This window comes from Eptatretus burgeri, chromosome 17 (genome assembly GCF_056783735.1).
Source record: "Eptatretus burgeri isolate ZD-2024b chromosome 17, Ebu_testis_v1, whole genome shotgun sequence".
In the NCBI taxonomy this organism is placed as follows: Eukaryota; Metazoa; Chordata; class Myxini; order Myxiniformes; family Myxinidae; genus Eptatretus; species Eptatretus burgeri.
The window spans coordinates 23142025-23168043 of NC_140977.1; the positions used below are offsets into that span (position 1 = coordinate 23142025).

Below are 26019 nucleotides of genomic sequence, written 5' to 3' on the forward strand. Positions count from 1 at the left end.
TGCTCGGTTTCCACCAGACGTAGCACTTTGCATTCAGGTCAAAGAGTTCAATTTTCGTCTCATCAGACCACAAAATCTTTTGCCTTATGCTCTGTCTTTCACGTGCCTTTTTGCATTCTCCAGGCATGCTGTCATGTGCCTTTTTCTCAGGAGTGGTTTCCGTCTGGTCACTCTCCAATAAAGCACCTAGTGTTGGCTTAGTGGTAAGGTTCGCTGGCTTGGGTTCTTAGGGTCATGAGCTTGAGCCCCGTTTGCCACTGAATTAACACCAGGTGGGGGTGACTCAACCTGTCATCCTTCTGAGGTCGGTGAAATGAGTACCAGTGTACTGGTATAATGGTTGTATTGGCACTGTTCTATGCCTGCAACCGCAGTGTGGTAATCTTCATCCTGATGAAGCAGCACTCATGTGAAAGGAAGGAAGGAAAGCCTAGATTTGTGAGGTGCTGCAGAGACTGTTGTCCTTCCAACAGGTTCTCCTATCTTAGCCAAGGAAATTTGTAGTTTGTCAGAGTGATCATTGGGTTCTTGGTCACCTCCCCTGACCAAGGTCCTTCTTGCCCATTTGCTCAGTTTGGTCGGACCGCCAGCTCTCGGAACAGTCTGGGTAGTTCCATACTCTTTCCATTTCCAAATGAAGGAGCTCACTGTGCTCTTTGGAACTTTCAACACTCTAGAGATTGTTTTATACCCTTCCCCCAATCTATGCCTCCTCACAATTCTATCTCGGAATTCTCCAGACAATTCCATGGACTTCATGATGGAGCTTCTGCTCTGACGTGCACTTTCAACTCTGGGACCTAATATAGAAAGGTGTGTTTCTTTCTCAATCATGTCCATTCAAATGAATTGGCCATAGATGGATACCAATCAAGTTGTAGAAACATCTCAAGGATGATCAAAGGAATTGGATGCACCTGAGCTCAATTTGGAGTGTCACAGGAAAGGGGTTGAACTGCTCGCTCGACTTATTGACGCAAGACAGTCATATTTTCATTTTTAATTGATTTGGAAAAATTTCCAAAAACATGTTTTCACTTTGTCATTGTGGGGGTATTTTGTGTAGATTGGTGACAAATAATTTAAATTTAATCCATTTTATAATTGAGGCTGGAACATAACTAAATGAGACAAAAGTAGAGGGTTGTGAATACTTTTAATGGCACTGTATGTATGTACCTACTGTATGTATGTATGTTTATGTATGTATGTACGTACGTAACTGCTGTAGATACAAAGACATGACAGAAGTAAATTGACACCTTAAATTTATTCATTTCATCTGTATAATGCAGTTTTACTCAGTGATTTGTACTAATATTCAACTATTTATTTGCAGAAATGAGTTCCTGGGTCATGTTCGACAATTAACTATGCCTCAAACCCAGGGAGCCTTTACAATTTACAGAGGATGAATTATTGGCCAATCGGAAGGTGGAGTCAGCCAGCATCAGATAGCTCAGAACCTTGGCATTCCGCTTCCTAGGTCAATCGGGTGATTGTGCAATTCACCAGCGAAGGCAAGGAATCCACAGCTTCTCGATCTGGTCGATCGGTGCCCTCAGGAATCTGTCTTCGAGCTGTGAAGCGGTCCATTGAGAAAACTCCCTATTGCAAGGCAGCAGATGTTGCAGAGGAGGTCCAAGTTAGCTCAAGAACTGCCGTGTGGTACCTTCATCAACTGGGCTACTATGGGAGAGCAGCTTGGAGAAAACCTCTTCTTCGACCGGTCAACATTCAAAGGAGAAAGAAGTGGGCTGACGAGATGGCCAACAGACCCTTGGAGTTTTGGCAAACTGTCATTTTTTTCAGATGAGTCCCAATTTGCTCAATTTTTTGACAGTGGACATGCATGGGTCTGGAGACTTCCCAGTCAAGAGTTTTCTCTGAACCGATTGCAGCCAACTGTCAAACACGGTGGTTTTTCAGTGATGGTGTGGGGATCAACCTGGAGCACTGGTCAGTCAGAGCTTGTGGAGTGTGTTGACAACATCAACACTACGACACACATGTCTATCCTTGAGGATGGACGTCTCCCCGTCTTCTCCACTGGTCAGATGGTCAAAAACAACACTCTGTTCATGGAAGATGGAGCTCCATGCCACACTGCAAAAAAGACAAAAGAATGGCAGGACAGAAATGGGATCAAGCGACTTCCGTGGCCAAGTCAGTCTCTTGAGATGAATCACATTGAACACCTCTGGCCCATATTGGATCGAGCTGTGCGGAAAAAGTCCAGGAAACCAACATCTCGGGCAGAATTACGAACCTGTTTGTGTGAAGCCTGGACAGAAATCCTACAAGAGAAAATTTCGGAACTCGTTGGTTCTATGCCTGAAATAGTAAAAGTGTCGAAATCTGCAAATGACAAGTCTACCAAATACTAGTGTGTGTGTTAAAATGGAGCAAATGTTCTTCAAATGTTAAATAAATAAATTATTTTAAAAATCATGGTGTCTATTCACTTCTGTCATGTCTCTGTATATATGTGCGTTCATGCGTACCTATGCACGTAGGTACGTACGTATGTATTTCTCACTCATCTGAGCAGACCTTGGAGGGAAAGTGTGGCAGAATGCTTTTATACAGTGATGCATAACTTTTACACACACAGAATGCATAACAACAATGTTGAGTGAAATATGCCTGCAGATCAATTTTTTAGCTCGACTGGCAGGATAGCTTTGAGGTACGCACACACACCTCTGAGCTGTCAACCCTGGGTTTGAATCCTGAATCAGCTATAAACTGTCATCCTGGTGTTTTTTAGGCAGGGCAAGGAATCGATGTATGTGTCGTCCTTTGGAGGGACGTTGAACTGGTTTTCCGGTCTGCCAGCATTAGTTTGTGGACGTTAAAGATCCCACAATTTCCTTTGTGAAGAGGGGGCGAGCGAACGCCAGCACCCTGGCCAAATTGCTGCTCTAACCTACAGGGGGCAATGCTGTCCACCAGGAACTCGAACAGGTCTTCACAAGGATCTGTGGCTACAGCTGGTTCATCCATTGAAGAGGATGGGGCTGGGCGATTGCACCCCAGACGAGTCGACTGGGGCTTTTTTGACCTCCTATCGAGATTTGGTGCCAATTCCCAATGGCCGTTAACTTACTTCCCAATAATCCCAATTAACGAACCTTGCACTAGGCCAACACATACACACAAAATGCAGAAACAGGTTTAACTGCAAGGGCACTCAGTCGAGCTCACGCCTCCGCCATGCAATCCCTGATCCAGTAGAACATATTGGGGCCGAGAATTTGTTGAAATATTATGCTCGATCTCTGTGATTCTTCACCGTTGAGTGATCGGACTAAAACTAAGAAAAATTATCAGATCCCAATCCAGATGCGTATCTTCACCAAAATCCAATCAATTTGTCCTTGTCACACCCAACCTGTCCACCAAGTTTCATCCAAATCCATCCACAACTTTTTGAGATATCGTGCTGTATGTATTATCGGTTTTGGCCCCATCTCTCAATGGTAAAGAATCGCTTTAAATAATTCTCGTATCCGGATCTTCACCAAAATCTAATTAGTTTAGTTTGTCCTTTTCACACTCCCAACCTGTCCACCGAATTTCATCCGAATCTGTCCATAACATTTTGAGATATCCTGCACTCAGGAGAACAAACAAACAAGAAGGCGTCATGCCAGACAGGTATGAGGAAAATACAGCAAATTATGTCACTGTCACATTGACCTTTGAACATGGTTGCAATTTGATACCCGTATCTTGAAGCGTTTCCAAGTTATCATCTTTTTTCTGGGTCCCTTAAAAAAAAAAAACCCGATACTTTAACATGGGTGACTTTGTTGCCATCGAAAGGATGTTATACATCAACAGATTTCCACCATTTTGGAAATGCATCTTCTATCCCCCAGCCCCTACAGAAATGTTATGTTTTAATAATGATCGGATTATCGAATCTGCTCGGAATTTGTAGGTGATGTTTCCCAACTCATTTGTGTTAAGTTTGACGTCATGCAGTGCAAATAATTTTGGTTGTGTCTGTTTTATGCTAATGATGTCACTGTTACCTTGACCTTTGACATATATATATATATATATATATATATATATATATATATATATATATATATATATATATATATATATATATATATATATATATATATATATATATATATATATATATATATATATATATATATATATATATATATATATATATATATATATATATATATATATATATGTATATATATATATATATGTATATATATATGTATATGTATATATATATATGTATATGTATATATATATATATATATATATATATATGTATATATATATATATATATATGTATATATATATATGTAGTCGAAAAACAGTGACAGCCTTACGGCTACCCTTGTCCTTCCAAATCCTCTGATAAAGTTTGACAAAGATGGCTGAAAGCATTCGCGAGTTATTGCATTACAAACGAGACAGTCCGACGTATAATGAAAATTTTCAATTTTCCTCATAAACAAACAAACAAACAAACAAACAAACAGACAGACAGACGGGTGAAAACATAACCTCCTTCCACCTTTGGTGGCTGACCCAGGAAAAAATGCAACAGTAAGAAATATAGTAGTATATGAGAGTTGTACTCTCATATACCACAGTAGTCTTCAGAGAATTAGTACAGAAAAGGAATGTTATTTTTACCTGGGGAGGTCATAAATAATAAGGGAAGAACTGGAGAACAGGGAAATGCAAATCACAATAATTATTTTATGCAAGGGTATTATAAGCTCCCGCACCCACAATACCTCAATCAGCTTATCGCTTTTATCTTAACCTTCTACACGACATAATGACCATTGGGGTCGACAAAACGAAGAGATGAAACCTTTTTCCTATGCAAAGGCTTGCGTGAGGTCTGCGAGTCCGTGCGCTCACATGGGATAATGGAGCATCATTGACTGGCATGTGCTGGGAATGAGAGGGAGAGAGAGGGATGCACCTGTGTCGGACTCCTTCACAGGTCTTCTTCGATTCACTCACCCAAGCTCCGTTTAGCTCTCGTGTGCAGCTCTCCTGCGCACTCCACTCCTACATGTCTGACTCCGAAGCTCATTACTTCTTGACTCTGCTCAAACTGTCTTTTGTCCTGCCCCTCCTATTTTCACCCTGCGACTGCACGTTTTGTAGTCCTCTCCAGGGACCGTCGGTCCCATGACACGCCCACGCTGCTGGCAGGCTGTGCTGGTCTTTATCTCGGTGTGCGGCAGCAAGGTGAACCATATTGTCCTCTTATGGGATACACCTGGTTTGCGAAAGTGTGTACAATGAGAAGAAAACACATAGACAGATATCAAAGGAATGACTTAAGGGGTTAAGAAGGGGAGAGGAAGAAATTGGAGGCTGAGGCATATACAGAGTGGGAGGGAAACATGATTATCATCTTCTGAATAGACCGACACATCCGAGCATTGTCACACAGATACCGTACGCTTTTACTAAATATGTACTCGTGGCATAACGAGGACATTTTACTCCCATTATCCACGATCATGGTCCCACAACAATACACACCACACGCCAAACTTGAAAAGCCCTGACCGAGATGGGATTCCGAACTTCTGGCTAAAGCAGTTGGGTGCTCTCAACGAACACTACCCTTGAGGATTCAATGAACTTGACTCTCAACGGAATCGTTTCATCTCCTCTCTCTGTCAAGGCCGGAGTGCCCCAAGGTCATGTTCTTGACCCCATCCTATTCCTACTCTTCATGATCTCTCTGACTCTATAGGAAATCATCTATCTCTTTGCTAATGACTCCACCCTCTGCCGTGACATTCCTCATTCTTCAGATAGACAGGCAGCAGCCTCTTCCCTCTCTTCAGACCTTGAATAAAAAAAAAAAATCACAACCTGGTCAAACACTTGGAATATGTCTTTTAATCCTGAGAAATTCAACCCACACTCTCTCTCTCTCTCTCTCTCTCTCTCTCTCTCTCTCTCTCTCTCTCTCTCTCTCTCTCTCTCTCTCTCTCTGAAAGGACAGTACAGCAAACCCTCAGAGAAGTTCAGTCACTCAAACTCTTGGGTCACAATCTGGGCCATAATCTTTCTTGGGCAAACCACATTTCAAAGTTGGCCTCCAAAGCCAATCATCGACTGGGCATCCTCAATCTTGCAAAGTCTTTCCTTGGCACACCTGAACTCTCATCCACCTACAAGACTTTCATCTGCAGCTTTATGGAATACTGCTCCATAAGGTCTGCGTGAGGTCTTTATGGAATACTGCTCCATAAGGTCTGCGTGAGGTCTTTATGGAATACTGCTCCATAAGGTCTGTGTGAGGTCTTTATGGAATACTGCTCCATAAGGTCTGCGTGAGGTCTTTATGGAATACTGCTCCATAAGGTCTGCGTGAGGTCTTTATGGAATACTGCTCCATAAGGTCTGCGTGAGGTCTTTATGGAATACTGCTCCATAAGGTCTGCGTGAGGTCTTTCTGGAATACTGCTCCATAAGGTCTGCGTGAGGTCTTTATGGAATACTGCTCCATAAGGTCTGTGTGAGGTCTTTATAGAATACTGCTCCATAATGTCTGCGTGAGGTCTTTATGGAATACTGCTCCAAAAGGTCTGCGTGAGGTCTTTATGGAATACTGCTCCTCGAGGCTGGCACCCCTGTTTCACACCTTGCTCAGCTTGATGCTGTGGAAACAAAGGCCTTCAAGATTATTGGAATCTCCCATGATGAAACTGAGTTTATGGGCCTATCACTGCCATCACCGACAGGTCTGTGGTCTCCATTGTCTTCGACCTTCTTTCTGGTCTTGCATCCTGTTTTGCCGCCTCCTCTCCACCCCAAGTTTCTTCAAGGCACATGTGGTCCACTGATAACCCCCTTCTAGTGAAACTCACAAAATCCAGACTCATTGCTCATCTCCACTCATTTGTTCCCCTTTTTTCCCCCAGGTGTGGAACCAACTTCCACATTCTCTTCAGTCTCTTTCTTCTCTTCAGGTCTTCAACATAGCTGTTCACCACAATCTTAGATCATCCCCCATCAAAAGGCATGATCGTTTCGACATCAGTTAAACCACCCCACCTCCCCTGAAACTTTGCTTCTGTATCCATGTTGTCCATACCTTGTGTACTCCCCAACCCATCACCGTTAGCCCCATCCCTTGTTTGTCCGTCTCCGTCAATTTTCTCTCTCAGCCCTGCTGTTGACATTTCACCCTCCTCTTTCTGTTGTTCCTTTTGTTACGTTGCATCCTGATCCATTCTGTGTTATCGCTCTTCCACGAGCCTCGACTCTGTATCCAAAAATAACCCAAACTTATCCAAGGGGAACAGGAAATGGATGAATGAATGACTCACAGAAGGTAACACCTTCTTCATCCCAAAATCTGAAGAAACCCAACTACATAAATATCAGCCAATAACATGCCTACCAACTTCACATAAACTTTTAACAGGAATCGTCACAGAATCGACGTACATAACAAGGAGGTCTAGAGGTAGAGCAGAAGGTTTTTAAACGAGGATGCTATGTAACAACAGACCACCCACTACTAAACAAGACCATACTCGAAAACTGCAAAACGAGAAGAACCAAATTATCCATAGCATGAATAGACTATTAACCAGAGAGTTGGTGTCAAAGCCACCCAATGCTCGCCTGTTTATACATTTATCGTTTTTAAAAGACGAGTCTTATAATATTTTTTATAAAGCATTGCAGTGAAGTCTGATCCAAATAATTTGAAAGCAATATATGTATTTGTATATTGTAATCAGTAAACTAGTACACATATTAAATGAATGGCAAGCGTCGAGTAAAAACAGGCGAGCATTGGGTGGCTTTGACACCATCTTAGGTTGAAATTAAAAATTTTTTTTTTAATCATTTGTTAATTTCAACTTCACTACATCAATAATACACCCCAAAGGAATTCCATGCCAAATATGAGCATCCTAGTACACATATTAAATGAATGGCAAGCTTCTAAAAAATAACTTGCACCAAAAACTTTAACGTTGATGTGCTACAAAAAAGTTAAGTTCAAAACAGGTCAAAAATTTTAAAAATTTGAAATTATTTTTTAATTTCAACTTCACTACATCAATAATATACCCCAAAGGAACCTCCATGCCAAATATCAGCATCCTAGTACACATATTAAATGAATGGCAAGCTTCTAAATAACATGCACCAAAAACTTTAACGTTGATGTGCTACAAAAAAGTTAAGTTCAAAACAGGTCAAAAATTTAAAACATTTGAAATTATTTTTTAATTTCAACTTCACTACATCAATAGTACACCCCAAAGGAATTCCATGCCACATATGAGCATCCTAGTACACATATTAAATGAATGGCAAGCTTCTAAATAACTTGCACCAAAAACTTTACATTTTCACGCTGACGCTGACGTTCACGCTCACGCCAGCGGTATCGCTATTGCTCTCTGTTCTTCGAACAGGCGAACTAAAAAGCTTTGGACAGCATCCCCAATTTCATGGATGATAAAGTCCATGCAAATGTACAAGATCAATCCGCAAATGTACAATATCAATCCCAAAATAATCAAACTGATTGAAAAAGCAATGGATCTGTGGAATACCACACTAATCCGGCCTGCAGCACTCAGAAGGAAAGATAAAATACCAGGAGTGAAGAAACAACGCAGGATCTTCCAAGGAGAGACCCTTTTCCCCGCTCCTGTTTTGCCTTTCTCTGGATCCACTAAGTAACCTCATCAATGAATAAGGACACGGACACAACCTAACATCCAATGAAAGAACATCCAAAGAAACCAGAAAAGGTTACACATCTTAGATATGTGGATGATTTAAAGCTCTTTGCACCGAATGACGAATACTTGGCAGAACAACTGCAATGAGTGAAAAGGTACTCTGCCAACATCATGCGAGGTCGACCAACAAAAATAGACAATATAAAAATCGACCGAGATACAACAATACAGCAGATAGAAAACGAAACATCTTATAAATACCTAGTGGAGTAGAAGAGGGCCAACCAATATGTCACAAGCATATGCAAAATAATTATCAAAGAATATCTGTGCAGAACAAGGCTGATCCTCAAAACAGAACTTTCTTGAAGGAACAAAATCAAACCCATAAACCAAAGAGCGGTACCAGTATTCCAATACAGCTCTGGAGTGGTAAATTGGCCAGAAGCGAAAATCAACAAGCTCGACGTCGAAACAAGGAAATTCCTCACTATCTACCAAATGTTCTACAAAAGTCAATGGATCCTGAGAATGTACCTGCTGAGACCAGAAGGCGGTAGAGGTGAATGCAGATCAAACACGTGCACAGAGCGATAACAGTAGGATCCCAGGCAAAAATGCTACAGTCAGAACTGTAGACTATTAAAAAGCTCTGGCTTTTATAAAAGAACCACCTCACCGCCGTTGAGTCTGGCATTTCACTCAAGCCGACTGGCAGGATCTCAAAGCAGCCATCAAACTTATAGACTGGTCTCCCATCGCTACTTTCTCCAAGATCAACTCATCCTGGGAATTCTTTCAAAGAAACTTGCTCTCCCTCATGCACAGATTTATCCCCTCTCATCTTCAGTTGTCCTACCCTTCCTCTCGCCCATGGTTCATTGAAGCTTGTGGCGAGGCAGTTGTCCTGATACAACTTGCCTTTGCCTCATGGAAAGCAAACCCAACTGAGGGTAATCTCAGTTCCTTCCATAAAGCTCGGAACAAGTGTGTGTCCACCCTGAGGAGAGCCAGAAAACATCTTTCTAAGCTCAAGTCTGAACTTTCAAACCTCTCTCCCTCCTCCAAATCCTGGTGGTGTCTAATCAAATCTGTTTCTGGTGTATGTTCCCCCTCCATCCCCTCCCTTACCTCAAACGGCCGCACTGCTGATACCGCACGTGAAAAGGCTGAATGCTTAAACTCGGTGTTTTCATCGAAATCTTGTGTCCAAAACCCATCGCTTTCTCTCTCCACCACGCCCAGTCGCACCCAACTGTCCCTGGACTCTGTGTCCTTTTCTCCTGAAAAGGTGGAGAGCTTGCTGTCATACCTCAACTCAGATTCTGCAACCTGTCCAGACGGCATCAGCCCACATGTCCTAAAAACCTGCTCTTCTGCTATTGCTCGCCCTCTTTTTGTTCTATTCACCCTCTCATTTGCTCAAGATCATCTGCCATCTGCTTGGAAATCAGAAAACATTCCTGCCCTGCATAAAAAGGTGCAAAAACAGATCCCTGCAACTACAGACCAATCAGCCTTCTCGCAATCATCAGCAAGGTTCTGGAATCCATCATCGCTTCAGACATCAAATCCTTCCTCTTCTCCAATGGCTTGATTTCCGATCATCAATTTGGCTTCAGACCAGGTCACTCTACCCTGGATATTCTGCTTCAACTCTCCCAACAATGGATGGAGGTCCTCAATGCCTGACATGAAATCAGAGCCATATCCCAAGACATATTGCGTGCTTTTGACACGGTCTGGCACCCTGCACTACTCACCAAACTCTCTTCCCATGGTATTCAAGGCCATCTCCACTCATGGCTCACAGACTTCCTCTCCTGTCACAGTCAACGTGTGGCCCTAAATTGAGTTGTTTCATCCCCTCTTCCTGTCCTGGCTGGAGTTCCTCAAGGCAGCGTTCTGGGCCCTGTTCTTTTTCTGGTTTTCATAAATGATCTCTCCGACACTCTGGAGAATCCTCTTTATCTCTTTGCTGATGACTCCACCCTCTGCCGTACCATCTGTCATCCCTCAGATCGGCAAGCAGCAGCTTCTTCACTCTCTGCAGATCTGGGTAAAATCACAAACTGGTCCAACATGTGGAACATGTCTTTCAATCCAGACAAATTTCACACTCTCACTTTGTCTCTCCAAAAGGACAGTTTAGAAAACCCCACCATCCACTTTCTCAACAATCCTCTGGGAGAAGTCCTTTCTTTCAAGCTTCTGGGTCTCACGGTCCGCCATGATCTTTCCTAGGAAAGCCACATTTCAAACCTGGCCTCCAAAGCCAGTCGCCGACTGGGAATCCTCCGTCGTGCAAAGTCCTTCCTCGGCCCACCTGAGCTCCTGACCCCTTACAAAGCTTTCGTCCGCAGCCTGATGGAGTACTGCTCTCCCCTCTGAGCTGGAGCTCCTGCCTCCTACCTTTCTCAGCTTCACCCTGTGGAAACCAAGGCATTTTGGATCATTGGCATCTCCCGCGATGAGGCTGAGTCCGTTGGGCCTCTGTCTCTCTCTCTCTTTCTCTCTCTTTCTTTCTCTCTCTGTCTCTCTCTCTCTTTCTCTCTCTTTCTTTCTCTCTCTTTCTCTCTCTTTCTTTCTCTCTCTTTCTCTCTCCAGGTTGGTGGTCTTTTTGTCTTCTACCGTCTCTTCTCCAGTCTTGCCCCCCTTGTTCTCTCTGCAATTTGTCCCCACCACATTTCTGCAGGGTGCTCAAGGTCCGCCCACAACCGCGTTCTGGTAAAACTACCAAAATCACGAATCGCTGCTCACCTTCACTCTTTCATTCCTCTTTTTTTCCCCGCCTTTGGAATAAACTCCCTCACTCTATTCAATCCAATTCTTCCCTCCAGGCCTTCAAAACAGCTGTTCACCACCACCTCTTATCATCCCCCATCCAAATCCTTGATCTTTTCTACCCCTGTTAATCCACCCTCAGCCCACCTCCTTCAAATTCCCTGCTTTCCTTCCTGAAAGTCCCTGTAATGTCCATCTTGTATTCCCCATGTTCCCCGCCCCATCCCTCTCCCTTCCACAGATCTCCTAATGTCTCTGTTCCCCACTGTTTTGTCCTTCCCACTCCCGTCCCTCTTGTCTCATGCCCCCCTTGCTGTGCATTGTGTTTAATCTCTCACACGAGCCTCGACAAGGTCACAAAAAAAAAATATATATATATATATATATATATATATATATATATATATATATATATATATATATATATATATATATATATAGTATATGACAGTAGTACCCTGACAATATTGTAGTTGGTAACATCTCCTACTACAGTAGTCTGCAGATAATTATTACAGGAAATCGAATCAATCAAATCAATTTTTGCCTGGGATTGGCTGATTCCGTGAAAATTTCAACAGCCTGTATAGCACAAAGACAGCAAGCCAGAAAAAAGTATTCCCAACCAACCTTGCAAAAAACTTCCAAAAACAGGTGCAAATAGAAGATGTCACATGAAACTGAAACAGCAACAAATACAGCCCCAATGATTGCAAAGAAGATGAAAGAAAAATATCGAGCGAAATATCAACGGATATACACCGACAACTGTGAAAACTATAATAGAGCAGGGAGGTATAAAAATAAGAGTTGGACAGATTGGGGTTAGATTAAGAAGATTCACTGGAATGGCTAAGAAGAAGTCAGCTCAACAGGGATGGAGAACAAATCATTGTTCATGCCCAATATCAAGGACATTATACCAACGGCTTTGAAAAGATCACGGGATTGAGTCAATCAAACAAGTGTAGGTTCTGTTGTTGTGGGGCCGGGTCTCGGTGGCGAGCACGACCGCTGGGGTGAGCAGTAGAGTCGGCTCCACCGAACACACCGGAATTTAGGTTGTGACCCTCGGATAAGTCCGAAGGTACGGGTCCCTGACAGGACCATGAATCGCCAATAATTCGACCGCGTGGAGTAGGGTTAATTGCCAACTTCAATTCACCTAAGTACCCACGTGGCAAAGCTTACCGGGGAATTCACACCCTCGGCAGGCCTCGAGCGGAACGAGCCATTACTGTGCTCGAACCGTGTGTGACCTGAGCGGATGGTTACTGAGGTCCGTCGGTCCAAATGCACAACTACGGCAGCAATGGCCTTCCTAATCCCCAATACGCACCGTGGCAAACCAATGGCAGATATGACAAAGAACGAGCTGGTACATTCAACAAGAGGGGAATTAATTAACAATAATCGGGGGACGAGTGTAGCACGTAAGGGCAGAGTTATCCGATTAAGCAATGCAAATAATGTACAACAGAAGCACTTAACAATTCTACTTAGAGACGGGCCCACACTCAGACACACACCCAAAGAAATGGACCCCGTCGGGTCTTTATTGCCCCCTTCAGCTTGGAGTGAAGACGAGCTGAGGGGAGAGAATGTGCTGGCTACCTGGCTCGACATCCACACCTTCCCGGAGCACCAGTCGCCAAAAGCACGGACCAGGGCAGCCGAACCCAGAGGAGGTGAGACAAGGTGGTCTCCCGTGATGAGATGGTCGACCGCTTGCTGTAATGTACCAGACGAGACACCTCCGATGTGCGGGATGCAGTCCGCCGCAGACCCAGACAGAAGCGCTCTGGTCAAGACGGGACGCAATTATCAATCCTTTCTTCCATCCTTCGGGGTGCGGTCCGCTCCCCTGTGGCCTGCTCTCATTGGGTCGACGGCGTGTCGTGTCTCCGCCTTCTTGCAAAGGACTGCCCCGGTTCTGGTCTGCTCGTCGCCCATTGGGCGGAAAATGACGCATACCCTTATTTGGCGCACAGCCAGAGTGAAACGCTTCGTGACCATATTTGGAATGCAATTCCATTTCAAAGGAATTCCGCACACGCCCGCGAGCGCACGGAGAATGCCGCGACCAGAGTATTGTTGTTGTAAAAACAAAGATGGGCGTTGTTGTTGTTGGGGTAAAAATCCTGTCAATAAAATAATCCACAGCGCAGGTTCACTTATTTCCCATTAGACACAGGGGATGGATTCTAACTATACACATATACTTAACGAAATAACTGAGCTACGGGGACCTGTCTGTTGTGTGCTCATGGCTGCCAGATTCGTAACACTATAAGATAGAAACAGAAAGCATGAGCCACCTCCTCTCAGGATGTAAAAAACTCATGTCTGAACAACTGTACACACAAAGGCACAACAAGGTATGTGGAGTAATCCACTGGCACATCTGCAGAAACTTTAATATCCCACTTCCAGAAACCTCATGGAACACATGAACAAAAAACAACATTTGAAAACGAGGAAGTAACGCTCACGTAACTATGATCCCATCGAGCGTAAACAGAGAAAACAAAACATTGCGACCGGATATGGGACTGCACTTAGGTGTAAAACGAAAAATAATGGCATTGCTACTTAAGGTTTCAATACGCAGTGATTTGGCCAAAACAACACAGAAATCAAGATGATGACCAAATACCAGGATCTTAAAAATGAAGTGAAAAGATCTTGGAAGCTGAAGAGCACCATTGTACGAGTGATAATAATTGGAGCAATGGGAATGAGAAAGAAGAACCGTAGAGAGATCTTAACAACCATCCCTGGGAATATTACTACTGTATCCGGGGATCAGTGATGATCCGGAAAAGAGCCCTCAGAACAAAAAATTGAGAACTAGAAGGGCGCTCGGTCGAGCGCATACCTCCGCTGGGCTGATCAGTTTACGTTTTATATCCCACTGATTGGCTGGATTTGGATTCATACCTGAACTAAAATGGAAAAGGCTTGTACTTGTCACATAACCAACTCATCCACCAAGTTTCTTCCAAATCCATCCACAACTTTTTAACATATCGTGCTATATATCGTATTCGCCCTCTCACTCATTGGTGAAGAATCACCGAAATAATTCTCGGATCCAGATCCGGATTCGGATCTTCATCAAAATCGAAACAATCCTTTCTTGTTACATATCCAACCTGCCCACCAAGTTTCTTCCGAATCCGTCCACAACTTAAGTTATCGTGCTATATATTGTTTTGGCCTCCATCACTCAATGGTGAAGAGTCACTTAAATCATATCCGTATCTGGATTCGGATCTTCAAAAAAGCTAATCGATCCTTTCTTGTTACCTACCCATCCTGTCCTCCAATTTTCGTCCAAATCCCTTCACAACTTTTTGAGATGTCCTGCTATATGTCGTTTTTGGCCCCATCTTTCAATGGTGAAAAATCACTTTTATAAGTCTTGCATCTGGATCTGGATCTTCACCAAAATCTTATAATTTTGTTGGTGGCACATACCCAAGCTCTCCACCAAATGTCTGAATTTGTCCACAACTTTTTGAGATGTTTTGTTCACAAACAAGCAGACAGACAGCCAGACAGACAGACAGACAGACAGATGGATGAAAACATAACCTCCATCCACCTTAGGTGGTAAAGGTGACAAAACAACTTCACAACTTGGTCCATGAATCTTGATCCCTTACTGAAATGGAGGGGGCACTTTGCCATGTGAGAGAACTCCGTTCCAATCGATGAAACCCACATTTCCAACCTCTGAGATAACAATCAACGAGAGACACACACACACACACACACACACACACACACACACACACACACACACACACACACACACACACACACACACACACACACGTATTAAATGATTGGGAGAGCGAGCTTGCTTGGATCCTCTCAAGCTGGGAAGTTTGCAGGGATAGTTTGGGGGTCATGTTCCCACAAAAAGCAAACTTTATACCAGCAAAAGTAATGGTATGAAATTGCAAAAGCATCTAAAATTATCCTAACACGTTTGTCTTCAGAACCATTTCCATTTTTGTTGCTGTTCCAATTGCGGCTTCATCAGGAAAGGCAGTGATAGCAAACCACATTTACATCTGGTACACGTACTCACCAACCACCTTGGTGTTTGTTCCACAAGTGAGACGATGTTCCCTTGGTGTTCCACAAGGATGATACCCTTTCTGGCTGTTTTGCATTTCCATTGCCAGGCACAGCATTCTACATTCAATTTTCTAAACTTCCAGGGTCACGGGTCATTGGCTTGAGCTTGGAGGTGCATGAGGCATGACCAGCTGGTCAGATCATCCTGGGCTTGAGCTTTTGCCAAGTGGGGGTTCCTTGCTGACAGCCCCACGCAGTCATGGCCTATATGCTAACCTTTCTCGAATGGTGTAGGGTTACTGCTCTACAGCCCCTGAATTTCCTTGTTCATCGTTCTTGCTCTCGCACTTTCTTGTGGTTTATGCACCTCATTCTCAATCCTGTAAATTGTGTTAGTTTCACCCCCCACCCCCGAACCACCTACCTATTTGTTCTTTCCTTTTCCTCTCTGTTCACTCACATTTCCATCAACAAGGCCACCCTTTGTGTGTTCCCACGCTCCAATGCACATAGCAGGCCTGCTCGGCTGGAGGTTGAGCCTGGTCAATGTGGAGCAAGAAAATGCTCGTTTTGAGTGGCATGGACTGGGTGTAAAAGTCTTGAGTTTGGGAATGCACATGGTTCGATGATGTATGTGGTAAAATGGAGGAAGTTATACAAAGTTACGGTTCGATAGCACTCGTGTATCCATGATTCACCTTGCCCCCGACGTGCCTGACGGGAGGCGATCGCCCTTAACAAGGGACGTGATGAAGATGGATGAGGCTGTCGCTTTCTTTGACTACTGCACGTGACTTGTGAAGGGCACCTCCACCCTCATCCTGGAGCTCGCTCAATTGGGAACATTTGGAGGGGAAAAAAAAATTGCAAGCTGACATCCTAGGGTTTATCCAAAATGATTTTGTGTGTGTGTTATGAGCATGAAGAATTGTTAATCCTTGACAGGCCGTCCACATTTTATGTACATGGGGACAAGAGGAGGGAGAAAAGGAAGTGATTGAGAACGGATGAAATGGGTGAATTAGGGGGCCAGGAGTAAACGATAAGGAAGGTAGGATGACAGGTTGGGACTTGGAATGCATTAAGGAAGAGAAGGGAATCAGGTGGGGTCGGTGTCCAAGATTGCCACAATTTTAATTTCGCACTACATTTACAGGTTGTCCCAAGTCAGTCATTTAACTTGACCTTGCACTGCACTTACCTGCTTTTTGCCTATATTGTGTTTGATGACAAACTTACCATATTTACATGTCCCAAAGATCATATATTACATCATCATGTCCCAAGGTGAATAATACCTTAACAAGGCCAGAATCGTATCTTTAACTTGTGTCTTTTTTTCCCTTGAACCCCCCACTCCCATCCCCATTCTCACCCAACCCCCACCTGTCTGCCTACTCCAAAACCAAAGAATGCAGAGTATACAACGGGACAGATGTGTGACCTCTCGGAGAAGTTGGAACAAGCGGAGGCGCAGTTGGGTCGCGGTTCATTCCTCCTCGGTTTTGAGGGACATGAGCGACGTCCGGAGGACAAGCTCACTAAGGCTACACGTGACAGGTGCTTATCTTGTGCCTCTTCCTGTAATTTCACAAAACGTTCAGCTGCATTATCGGCATTCTTCATTCACCGTTCTTTGGATTCGAGGTCAACCTTCTCTCGTACAACTTCGGCATGCTTTTTAACTTGCTGGAGGTCCATAGTTTATGAGTAAATTATTTCAACAATTTGGAGAGTAAGCTTGGATCCAATAAGAGCTCTGACTGCCAATCTTGCAATGCGATAAAGAAGAAGACCCCTTCAGCTTACTGGATGACGTGCACAAAAATTTGGGTTCTCCTCCAACTTTCCCAATCGGTTTCATTGAGTTGTGCTCAAATTATTTCACAGACCGATACACTCAGGTCATGTGCGGGACAAAAAGGCTTACACATAGAAGTTGTCCATTTGGAGAGCCAAACATCTGAAAATGTCAACTTCTCGTGCCCCTTGTCTCGCTCCCCTCGTTGAAGAAGCAAAACGTATTACTTTGTGAACAGAGCAAATGGCAGTAATGAAATTGGTTTAGTCGAAAAAGTGAGCGGAAAGGATTTTTGATCTGCTTGTTCCATAATGCTCCACTCTGGAACCATCCCTGGAACTCATTCTATTGGGGTGTGTAATACTTTTGTGTTGTAAGTGGGGGAAAACTGACGCGCGGGTCACCAGCAGCGTACAATGACTTGTTTGCCAGATCGTTTCACGAAAATCTGTCCAGCATTAGTTGGTGAATGTCAAAGATCCCACGTTTTCCTTCGTGAAGAGTAGGCGAGCTATCGGCGGCACCCTGAACAAATTACAAATTCCTTCTCGAATGTACAAGGAGCACTGCATCAGCAGCACTGCGACAACTGGTGGTAACCCACAGCCACGTGCTGTATGCAAATGACGACGATAATGCGTTTGCCCGTTAGATACAGCCGTCACGCCGTTCGCTTCACCTCCCCGTGCTGCTTGCTGAAGGATATTGAGCTCAGACCTCACGAACGTGTGTTTCATGGGATTTTGGATTGTGGTTAACGCGCCACCTCCGAATGTATGTGCGGCAGTGCAGCATTTCTTCAGAAGGAAATATTTCCAATGTACAGGATGGGGCATTTATATCTGACGGTTTTATTATCCTTATAACTTTTTTGTTTCTAAACAAAATATAATATAATTTCTATACAACATAGGTGCATACTTCAAGTTTTTTAAAATCAATTATGATTCTTTATTTATTAAAAATTACATCAGACAAATGGGCCACTTTCGAATTCGTGCATTCACGGCAGCGGATCATCATGTTGTTCATTACCGCAAGCAATGTCTCCTGATCAATAGAGCAGATGGTTGCAGTGATGTTTGCCTTCAATTCATCGATCGATGTTGGACGTTCCTTATAAACTTTGCTGTTCAGAAATCCCCATAGGAAGAAATCTGGTGGAGTTAAATCTGCCAAATCAAAGTGTTCCTCATCTGTCATGATGACCTTGTTTGTGAAATTGGCATGCTCATTGCATTTTTAAAAAAATGCTCATTGCATTTAAAGTACTCCATCATTAAAAAAAACTTTCAAGTATTATCTGTAAAACAAAGAAAACAATCATTAGTTATGCCAAGACTGCTTCCGGCTAGAAAGATTGCAAATGTGTCAGATATAAATGCCCCACCCTGTACATTCAGTTTTACACTTAAATAGCCCCGATGATGTCTTTTCGCAGAGAGGTCATGTTTGTCAGTGTGTCCGATTCAATTTATCTCGATCAGCTTGTCCTGTAAAACTCTTACAATCTTGGGGACGTATAACTATGACTTAAGACATGCATAACAATCATCCTGCCTGTTTTTTTTTGTTGTTGTTATATAGGTCTTTGTTTCCATGATTTTTGAAAAGAACAAACCGGGGAATATTGTAATTGGCTCCGTCTGTCTGTCTGTCTGTGTCCGCCACGCCATCTCCTAAAACTGAACGGTTGTGCAGAAAGTCACCGAACTTGGTAGTTATGATCACCACATGGCACGGAAGTGCGAGAGCAGTGTCATTTTTGGTACCGCCTTCTGGGGCAGTGTCAAGAGGTCAAACATCGAACAATGCAATTACAGTCAGATTTAACAATGAAACTTTGTACATGCAATTGACATTTGGTGATGCATAAAATATTTAACGTTTTCTTGGATTTGACCCCAGGGGGGAAGGGTCACAGGGGTCAAAACCGGGCGAAATTTTTTTAAACTCGAAATTGAATATTGGGTCATTCCTCGTGGAACTTTTTTTTGCCATCTTTCAACTTTGCTTCAGGTGGTAAGTCTGGGGATTTGCAATGGCATGCTATCGTCTTCGCTCTCGTTATTATTATCCAGTTTTGCACTTCATGTTAAATGCAATTGCAAACCCTCTATATCGCTCTGACGAGTTAACGCCAGAAACGTGAGCTTCTCCTTGCTTCACATGGCTGGTTAGCAATTCTCAATCAACATCCTGTTTATTTTGTCAATTAAGGGGCAAAAACGCTGACTATGAGAAAAGGAATTCGAAAAGACGCAAAGACTGATTGTAGGAAGAGGTGAAAAGCTCGCAAGTAAATGCAGAAGTTTGATATGAGGTGATGACAAGGTGATACACTCGGTGATGACAAGGTGACACACTCGGTGATGGACTAGAGAGAAGCTGGAAGACGTTTTCACACAAGTGTTCAACATCCTTACCACTTGTACTTAGCCGAACTTTGTCCTTCCTCTGCATGATGCTACCTGTCTCTATAAACCTTCCGTGCCATTCAGGAATCTTTTTTTCTTGATGGCGGCCACCTTCCGTCCCAGACAAAAATGATGAATTCAGAAGTAGTTGCACTCTCATATACTTCCTAGCAGTTCAAGTTAACTTTAGACTTACTATAGGTTATGCTATTGTAATTTACTGGATACTTGTACCAAGTTTGGTCAAAATACCGTCAATGTTTCACAAGTTGGGTAAAAATTCTGTTACTGAGCTCACGGGACACCTGACCTTTGACCTCTTGCCCCCATGCTCTAATCAGTTAATCTTTGCATCATTACACATACTTGTACCAAGTTTGATGAAGATCCCTTTAGCCGTTCCTAAGTTTTCGTGGTAACAAAAACCTCTCACGGACGGACAGACAGACAACCCGAAAAACATAATGCCTCCAGCGAATTCGTCGACGGAGGCATAAAAAATGAAGCCAGTTATGGATTCCTTCACAAAGCTTGGTGACTCCTGTTACATATCACTCGATACTATGATATTCGGCAAGTGTAAACGATACTCGGCTTGTATTGTTCCGTCAAGTCACTTCATCCAGAATCAAGGACCGTCCCCTTTTGACAGGATTAGGCAATCGACCTGGGCTTAGGTCCACCTTGTAAGTCGATTCTTGTTGAAAAGATCAGCGCACAAAATATTTTGCTTCAACCGGGAAAGATATCCACAATTATGCCCCAGCCATGTACAACCCAACAAGGAACGACGGGAAGCCTCACAAATGTCGTTACCACGTCTCATGGGTTGAAGGGGATTTGATTCCGCACGATGTTCGTCAACACATGGTTGACGGTTTCATGGCTGTTGATGAAACAGAAGAGGAACCGACATCCAGCTATTCATCTAACATTTCAAAATGGGACTCTGATTGTTTGAATATTGTGTTCTTGAACTATTGACAGAAATTTATCTGAATGGATAGTAGAACGATTTCCCTTAGAAGCGAACAGCCGAGATTCTCGGGAGATTGTGGCACACGTGGGGACGGGAGGGCAGCAAAGGCATGTGGCAGACGGAAGCACAGCACAGGGGTTTATACTCGAACCCACGACAAATAGAAAACACAAGCAGCTTAAATAAATATGGGGTTTAATGAAAATAAATCAAATATTTACAATGGTAATAATTCAAAGTGTAATTATAAATAGGGAACGTGAGATGAATTAAATCTAAGTTTGAGGCACCTCCACACAGACTTTAATACAGACAAGGGGAAAGAAGAATAAAAGAAAAATCCCTCCTTTATCCAAGCACTTAGCTGTGTGCCCAGAGATGAGTTTCTGGAGCTTGATGTTCGACAAACCGCTTCGTCACTGCGCTGGAAAATACGCCCAAAATGGCGCCCAGCCACTGTCTCGGCGGGAAAACGTACAGGAGGCAATTCAAACGGCGATACTCAACACCAGGGCTCAGAGACAGCCGTGCAACTTCTTTTGTCAATCACACTTGGCGACGCCGCTGCTCTGCAAAGTGGCACCGTCTCTCTCCCAGATGGCACAACACGAGGCTTTGAGGCTGGTCTCACATGACCCAGCCAACAGCCAATGGCAGCATCTTGCTCCACCACGCGAGCCAACTCGCCTCAGCACAAACACAAGAATCATGCAGTCTTATTCACCATGTCAAGAGGAATCCAGCCGTAATGCCCTTCTCTTTCAACCGCTGATCCTGCCTCTCTTGCTTCTGCCCTGCTCCGAAACTTCGTCTTGACTGCCTTCTTCTCGCACAACGCGAGACTCATCCTCACCTAACTCTCCTCCACTCTGACGTCACGCCCATCAATCATCCACTCCGGGGCCGTGATATGCTGGAGGCGGAGTTTCTCGCCTGCTTGGACATGCAGTTCGGTTGTTGTTGTTTTAAGGACGTGATCCCTTTTATTGCCGGTTTTGAAATGCAAAAGTATAGGAAATGGTCACAGGGGGGCAATCACATACTGAGAAAAATTATCCTTAAGCTCTACCTAATTTAACACAGCACCATCCCCCGTGTGGTGACACGTAACACTTACGCTCACAGTTTCCCGACTTAATTTACATTGAGATGTCTCCTACACATCCACGGACCAAGCAACTCAATACAATCCTATCTTTCCGATGAAATTCCTCCGTCTACCCCACAAACATAACAATATTTCACTCTGTTTTTGTCCCCCGCCCCAGTGTTGATGAAAAAGCCTGATGGTGGATGAAAAAGCTCCATCTCTGATCTAAAACGGGGGGGGGGGGGCATTAAAATGAGTTCCATCTGACTGACTGACCGACCAACTGATAATTATCTGTCCGTGTACTTTGATGTACACAATATTTCAAAAAACGTAAAATATTTAGCTTTCATATTGCGCATATATATATATATATATATATATATATATATATATATATATATATATATATATATATATATATATATATATATATATATATATATATATATATATATATATATATATATATATATATATATATATATATATATATATATATATATTCCTCGTACCACCCAAAAGGCAGAGGATCTTGAGTATCAGCTCCTTGTTTCAAATAAAAATATGCCGATGATTTGCTTGATAGATTTCTGCTTCCCTTGGTGTGTTTTTCACCCAAACTTTGAGGTGGACATGAACTTTGACCCCGTGCTGTGCGTCTTGGCCTGGGATGGTGCCCATAAGAAATCACTCTTTGCAAACTCCATTGATATCCCTGACAGAAAATATCATCAAACATAGTGGCCTCAGGCATGAGATGATAACTGCCTTAACTCTTGTTGCATTGAGACGCGCCGGATCCGCTGACGTTTGTCTTCCCGTTGGACATTCCTCAAGACACTTGAACGCAACATCGTTATCATTTTTACGTGAAGGAGCGCAGTCGTCTTGACTCCTGACCGATTGAACCCGATTCGAGTACGCTCGACTTGCTTCGATCGAAGACTTATCTCTGTTGAACATCCACAGGAGTAACGACATAAGGCCAAGAAGCTATGAAACGATTACAAAGGTTCGATGCATGGGTAAACCGCTTTATATTTGCGATGTCAAACCAACTATAGCTATGATGCGTCATAACGCCTTTATCCATTGGTCTGACATCGCACTTGTGCACCTGTTTGATTTTCTTTTTTAACAAAAAGAGTTTACCTGTTCGGATTCGCACTTGAGCACACGGGTCACGATGCTGCCACCCCAAGTCCAAATCCCATATGCTGTATCGATTTGTCCATAGTCATCAAACGTCTGCAGCAAATGGGACAGCTGGCAAGCATACTCATTGATGCATCACCCTCTGTATGATCCTATCAATTTCCAGAATGGGGCTTTATAGCTGCGATGGCAATCAAACCCAAATTTTCAGAGTCGAGAATACTCCCTCTGAACTACTTGACTAGCTCCCGTGTTAATTCAACATTCCTGCAACGTAATGGATGAGACTAAGCAAACGTGGAACATGTTTTTGTCTGCCCAAGGAAATTGCAGGACAAAAAACTTTGTTCAGCCTCTTCCACTTCGAAAGCGATTGTTTCGTTTATATTGTCAAATATTCTGCCCATTCTCAAATAGGTCATGGATTATTATTTACTTTTTGGATCACATGATTGATGGCAAGAATGGTGTTTCACTATCGATCACACGTGCATTAAAACGCAGATGACACCAAAAAAAGTGCAAAAATAAGACCTACGACGGTCATTGTAGATGAGAACGATCGCTTTTCTGACATCTATTTGTAAACCGGAATTACCTTGCGTTAACAATATTACATTCAGCGTGAAGCTTATTAAGCAAGCTCCAAAACTATTGTGAGTGGCAAAATGTCACATATTACTGTAAAGGATGCAATCGGCAGAAAACAATGATTTGTTTTTAATGATTTGTTTCCTTGTTAGTTATGTGAGAGGATGTCTGTATGTTGGTATGTTGTGTTTTATTTGTTGAATCATCGGTGACTGTGCCTGCATAGATGCATACTATCTCGCCATCGCACACCCTTACATCACTCCCCGCACCGGTGTGTCCCCCCTTTAAAGCTGTTGCGTCCACACCCGTACCCCTCCGAAACTCGCGTGCCCTCCCCCCAAGCTGACTCACCCCCCCCCCCAAGTCGAGACTTCCTCTCCCCCAGAGCCAATGACCCACCCTCCGAGCCAGGCACGCCCTCCATTGAACGGTGCCCCCCACCCCTGGATCAGCGCTCCCTCTCCCCCCAGCATCAACACACCCTTAAACATACCAATTATTGTCCTCATTTATTGGTGACTTGGAAGCGACTGTGGAACTTGAACTCATGCACAGTTCAAGATGAAGAAACCTGTGATATGTGTTCACCCTGTGTGAGCCATGAACCTCATTATTCCCACACGATCACATTATTCCTGCATAATCAAGCCCCAATCACACCTTTCATCCATTACAGTAGTTCATTCGCTCGCTCTCATATCGTCACTTTCACACCCGTGCCTCACCTCGGGTTGAACAATAACGGTGCCACCATTCAGTACCCAAATGTACATGCACAGTTATGCGTTATATATTGTTGTATATTTATAAAATTTGTTTGTTTGTTTGGGAGTGAGAGTGGGTGCCCGGAAAGCAGTCCTTCAGTGTCTCTGCCACTTGGTGATATAATTAATATTCATCTTAATTATAACTTAGAAAACTGCCTCCGCTTTCTTATTTATTTCATCCATCACATCAGAACAATCATTGGTAATTTATTTTTTTTATCACCTTCATGGTTTCCTTTTCGTTCACCCAACAGGAGTGTAATCGGTCCAGTCTGCTCGGTGCTTTGGTACCGTCAATCATTTGCCTTTGAACCTGGGAGCTGACCCATACCATGTCCTTTTGACCACTTTCCTCTTTATTTCATGTGTGTGTCTCTGTCTCGCTCGCCCTGTCTCTGTCCCGCGCGCTCTGTCTGTCCCGCTCATCCTGTCTCTGTCCCGCTCGCCCTGTCTCTGTCCCGCTCATCCTGTCTCTGTCCCGCTCATCCTGTCTCTGTCCCGCTCATCCTGTCTCTGTCCCGCACGCTCTGTCTCTGTCCCGCGCGCTCTGTCTCTGTCCCGCGCGCTCTGTCTCTGTCCCGCGCGCTCTGTCTGTCCCGCGCGCTCTGTCTCTGTCCCGCGCGCTCTGTCTCTGTCCTGCGCGCTCTGTCTCTGTCCTGCGCGCTCTGTCTCTGTCCCGCGCGCTCTGTCTCTGTCCCGCGCGCTCTGTCTCTGTCCCATGCGCTCTGTCTCTGTCCCGTGAGCTCTGTGTCTGTCCCGCGCACTCTGTCTCTGTGCCGTGAGCTGTCTCTGTCCTGCGCGCTCCGTCTCTGTCCCGCGCGCTCCGTCTGTCCCGCGCGCTCCGTCTCTGTCCCGCGCGCTCTGTCTCTGTCCCGCGTGCTCTGTCTCTGTCCCGCATGCTCTGTCTCTGTCCCGCGTGCTCTGTCTCTGTCCCGCATGCTCTGTCTCTGTCCCGCGTGCTCTGTCTCTGTCCCGCGTGCTCTGTCTCTGTCCCGCGTGCTCTGTCTCCGTCCCGCGTGCTCTGTCTCTGTCCCGCGTGCTCTCTCTCTGTCCCGCGTGCTCTCTCTCTGTCCCGCGTGCTCTCTCTGTCCCGCGTGCTCTCTCTCTGTCCCGCTCGCCCTGTCTCTGTCCCGCTCGCCCTGTCTCTGTCCCGCTCGCCCTGTCTCTGTCCCGCTCGCCCTGTCTCTGTCCCGCTCGCCCCGTCTCTGTCCCGCTCGCCCCGTCTCTGTCCCGCTCGCCCCGTCTCTGTCCCGCTCGCCCCGTCTCTGTCCCGCTCGCCCCGTCTCTGTCCCGCTCCCCCTGTCTCTGTCCCGCTCGCCCCGTCTCTGTCCCGCTCGCCCCGTCTCTGTCCCGCTCGCCCCGTCTCTGTCCCGCTCGCCCCGTCTCTGTCCCGCTCGCCCCGTCTCTGTCCCGCTCGCCCCGTCTCTGTCCCGCTCGCCCCGTCTCTGTCCCGCTCGCCCCGTCTCTGTCCCGCTCGCCCCGTCTCTGTCCCGCTCGCCCCGTCTCTGTCCCGCTCGCCCCGTCTCTGTCCCGCTCGCCCCGTCTCTGTCCCGCTCGCCCCGTCTCTGTCCCGCTCGCCCCGTCTCTGTCCCGCTCGCCCGTCTCTGTCC

The 26019-nt window shown here is 44.6% G+C and overlaps 1 protein-coding gene across 4 annotated transcripts in view; it reads left to right on the forward strand.

Annotated features, from left to right (window-relative positions):
- COPS5 (COP9 signalosome subunit 5) overlaps positions 1-26019 on the forward strand; it is a 72143-nt gene that overhangs the window by 33500 nt on the left and 12624 nt on the right. For all 4 annotated transcript variants that reach the window (XM_085861293.1, XM_085861291.1, XM_085861292.1 and 1 more), the window contains one exon: positions 17015-17163. In XM_085861293.1, the coding sequence (XP_085717419.1) occupies positions 17015-17163 (149 nt within the window). The remainder of the gene's footprint in view (positions 1-17014; positions 17164-26019) is intronic.